General features: G+C 37.7%; 1 protein-coding gene across 2 annotated transcripts in view; it reads right to left on the bottom strand.

Annotated features, from left to right (window-relative positions):
* Positions 1–217: 217 nt before the first annotated feature.
* Positions 218–3,857, bottom strand: part of MAPK6 (mitogen-activated protein kinase 6) — a 27,912-nt gene continuing 24,272 nt past the window's right edge. For both annotated transcript variants that reach the window (XM_009994433.1, XM_009994432.1), the window contains 2 exons: positions 3,209–3,410; positions 218–2,610 (listed from right to left, as the gene is read on the bottom strand). In XM_009994433.1, the coding sequence (XP_009992735.1) occupies positions 1,512–2,610; positions 3,209–3,410 (1,301 nt within the window). In that variant the 3' untranslated portion in view covers positions 218–1,511. The remainder of the gene's footprint in view (positions 2,611–3,208; positions 3,411–3,857) is intronic.

Raw genomic sequence — 3,857 nt, forward strand, 5'->3', positions numbered from 1 at the left:
ACACACAGGCAGCAGGCACTGTCCTTCTGGAGTCTCCTTCCAGGGCTGCATCCCCAGCAGCAGCACTTCCAGGGCAGACTGCAAGAGAACTTCTCCTGCTTCCTTGAGTACCCTGGAACAGGGAGTGCAGGCAGGCAGGCCTGCCTTCCAAATACAGCCAGCTGCAGTACACCAGCACCTCTACCCTTCATTATACAAAACATCAAAAAACAAGTAATTTTTGCTGGCCATGTTTTTATTTGTTTTTTTGTTTTTAACAGGGGAGCCAATGATACATCCAGTATTTCAAAAAATCAGAAGGTAAAACAAATTTTCAGAAGACTGAGATGCTACATGCTATATTTAACCTAATTTTATTCATGCTTGCTTTTGAGGGGGGTTGAGAGTGGGACAGGAATAATTCAGTAAAAACATACAGTAAAAACAAAATGTCTCACCATATAGAACTTTAACCTACAGTTATGTTGTACCTTAATTATTTCCATGCACACAACTAACATTACAATTTTTTTTTTTAAAAATGAACACAATTAAGACTTCTAGGAGCATTTGATAATAAAGCAATTCCTAATTTCTTCCGTAGAGATCAAGCACCTCCAATTACAAATTCCTATACACAGTGAGTGCTTTACTTGAAATGAAAACTAAAAAATAAAAATTAAAAAAAATGTATTGGATAGCCTCAGAATAAGCTGATGTTAATATATATCCAGCTATGTAGGCAATAAAACCATAGTGCTAAACAAAAACTTTTATCTGAAAAGTAACTCAAAAATTCGGTTGACTTTCTATAATTACAGAAATATACTTATTTTGCTAAAATAAATAAAAGTGCTGCATATTAACACTTCACTATAAAGAATGCATACCAGAACATTTATAAATATTGAATGATTTTCCATAAGAATAGCTACTACAATAATGCTGGCTAAATAGAAGTGCATAATGAGAAGCACTATGGGTGGTTAATGTTTTGCCACATACTGCTGTTACCTTGAGGTAGATAACACATGCGTACCAAATTCTGCATTCATTTCAGTTGCTGCTGGTATCATGTGTCTAAGAAATGTGTACAGTATGAAAAACTCTAAAATACGCATGAATGAAAAAATGGTTTGGGAAAAATAGATATTTTCATGCAATTATGTACAGTCTCACTGTGTAAATTTCAAGGCAAGGTTCTTTTTCTGCAAAACATGGACACTGTTTTACTGAGAGAATGTTTGTTTTTTCTTTTCCTTGGTTTAGTGCATTTTTTTTGTTACCTCCTGCATTTTGCATTATTTTGCTCTATTCTTTAATTTTGTGTGCAAACGACATGCCAGTTTAAAAACAAAACTAACTCACGTAGAGAAAGTAATTCTGGATTGTAAAAACAATGGTAAACAGAAAACGAATGAAAATCCATACCAAGATTACACCGTCTGATTCAAGTAAAAAAATTACTTACACTAGTAATAAAAAAAGACAAACACATCTCATGAATATAAAAGAAATGTCTGCTGAGTGTTTTAATTTAGATGTTTCAGAATGCTGCTGTATGTTTTGTGGGGAATCTGGGGAGATGACTTCATAGCAGAAGGCGTTAACGTGGCCTGGATCGATTTCAGTGGCGAACCAACGGGGCTGTGAAACTGAGGAATACCTATGGCCTCCAGCTGCTTGTTGAAGAGGAGCTCTCCACTGTTAGTGAGAAAGCTCTCTTCTCTTTCTTTCTCCCCAAGCTTCCCCTCCTCTACTGGCTCAGGTTCTAGCATTTCAGCATCTTCTTTCTTACTAAAAAATTTGTCCAAGTAACTGGTGTAAGTATTTTCTTTTTCACCTTGTTCATCCTTCCTGACTTCACAACAGAACTGGTCTATGAGGAAGCACTCCTCCCCACCACTTACAAACTGACTGTCCCAAGAAGTTTGGTACAGAGCTTCTAACTGTGCCAGATTAGCCATTCCTTTCTCCTGCTTCTCTCTGCTTACTGACTTCGATATTACTCCTTTCAACTCTATTTGAGACACCGAGCTATTCAAGTCATTTAATTTATCAACATCAGTAGACTCGTGTTGTAAACTAAGCTGAATGGTTTCCGCTATAAATGAATCAAAGTCAAATCCTTGATTCTTCTCCCTTTCTTTTTCAACAAGTTGCTGTGATGCTTCCTCAAGTGCTATCTGAGCTTTCACCAACCCATTCTTTTCACATTTAGACTTGCCTTTCTTATCAGACTTTTCTTTGCTCTGTTCCTTCCAGTTTGAAAGATCTATAATAAGCTTGGGCTCATAGTAATGGTTGACTTCACTGTCTCGCCAAACTAAATTATCAAGGTATGAAGACGACCTCATTTTGTAATTGCAAGTGTGACTACATTCCAGATCACAATACTTGTTCTCATGGTGATCTGAGTACTGCCAGCAAGGCTCAGTAGAGAAGTGGGTATCAAAGGCAGGATCCTCCAGATACTTTTCACGATCTCCATCCAAGTATTTGCGAGGATCTACTTGCACTTCTTCCTCATCAGTAACATCAGAGAGAGCCCTTGGGTCACGCTGAACTTCATCAGCTTCGTAGTTATTATGAATAGGCCAGTCATGGTCTGAAAACTGACTGTCATGGTATCTGTAAAACAATTTCCTAGGCGTTAGCAGCCAAGAACGTTTTCTAGCTCCCAAGACAGAGATAATTAAGTTTCAAAATTCCCTTACAGACAAATCAACACAGATAAATGTTCTCTCTCAATCCAACCAGGCACCTTTTCCAGGTTTTAAATTTAAGCTGGCATAAAGCAAACCCCATAAGCACATCTGAAACTTTAAAGTCCAGAGTTATGTACAGTAGCTCACTCCATTTACAGAACACTTCCTTGGTGTGTGTTTAACTGACTTTAAATGACTACTGCAATTCTCTTTACTGTTATGCATCCTAAGCATTGGACAAGACAATCCATACTTAAAACTCAATCCACGTAAAGTTTATTTTTTAGAGAAATAGTTATTGGGGGAAAACATAATGGAGTCATTAACTTTAGAACCTGGAGTCCTGAATGCATCAGCTTATGCAAGTCAGTCTAGTGAATTACAAACCCACTGACAGTGCACTGCCTGTAAGGGAAAACTTCATGAAGAAGAAACAAACAGAAAAGGAAATGAGGCCAAGCTACACTTCAAGCACACAGCCATTCAGTCATTTTACATGCCAAAGCAAGTGATAAATTTACCTTTCCCAATTGTAAATATGGCTGTGACTTTCATCCATCAGCAGAATATCATCAACCTCGTCTTCAATGTGAAAAGGATGACTTGAAATAGGCTCATCCGTTGGAAAGGAATAAATGCTCATGTAAGGATGGGACAAAGCTTCTTCTGCTGTCAATCGATCCATGGGACTAAACGTCAAAATTTGCTCTAGGAAGTCCAGTGCTGCAGACAAAAAGTTCCATTAAATAGGAGAAAAAAATACATTTCAGACATGTTGAATTTAAGACTAAGGTACAGTGCTTTGCTCTAGGGGTGTGCATTCATCTAAAAGCAGCCACCTGTGAAGTATCAACTACTGCCACCATACTGACAAATATGCATTCTGTAGCTATAGGAAAGCTCAAAGAGTAGAGGTCAAATCGAAGATCAACAATAATTTAACTTAAAGTGGGGAAAAATACAGAAAGGCAGCAGAATGCTTAAAGCTGAGCCAGTATCCACCAGCAGCTATCATGAAACATTGCTGTCAGTCTGGTTTGGAGACTTCCTTTTAAAAAACATTTGAAAGACAGTTATTTTAAATTGACTCCTTTCCAATGTGTCCTTACATTTAGAAGGCCAGTGTCTCAAAATAGGGCAAATCAATCAGTCTGCCAGTGCAAACAGGTT

This window comes from Chaetura pelagica, unplaced genomic scaffold, assembly GCF_000747805.2.
Source record: "Chaetura pelagica isolate M959 unplaced genomic scaffold, ChaPel_1.0 scaffold222, whole genome shotgun sequence".
Lineage (NCBI taxonomy): Eukaryota > Metazoa > Chordata > Aves > Apodiformes > Apodidae > Chaetura > Chaetura pelagica.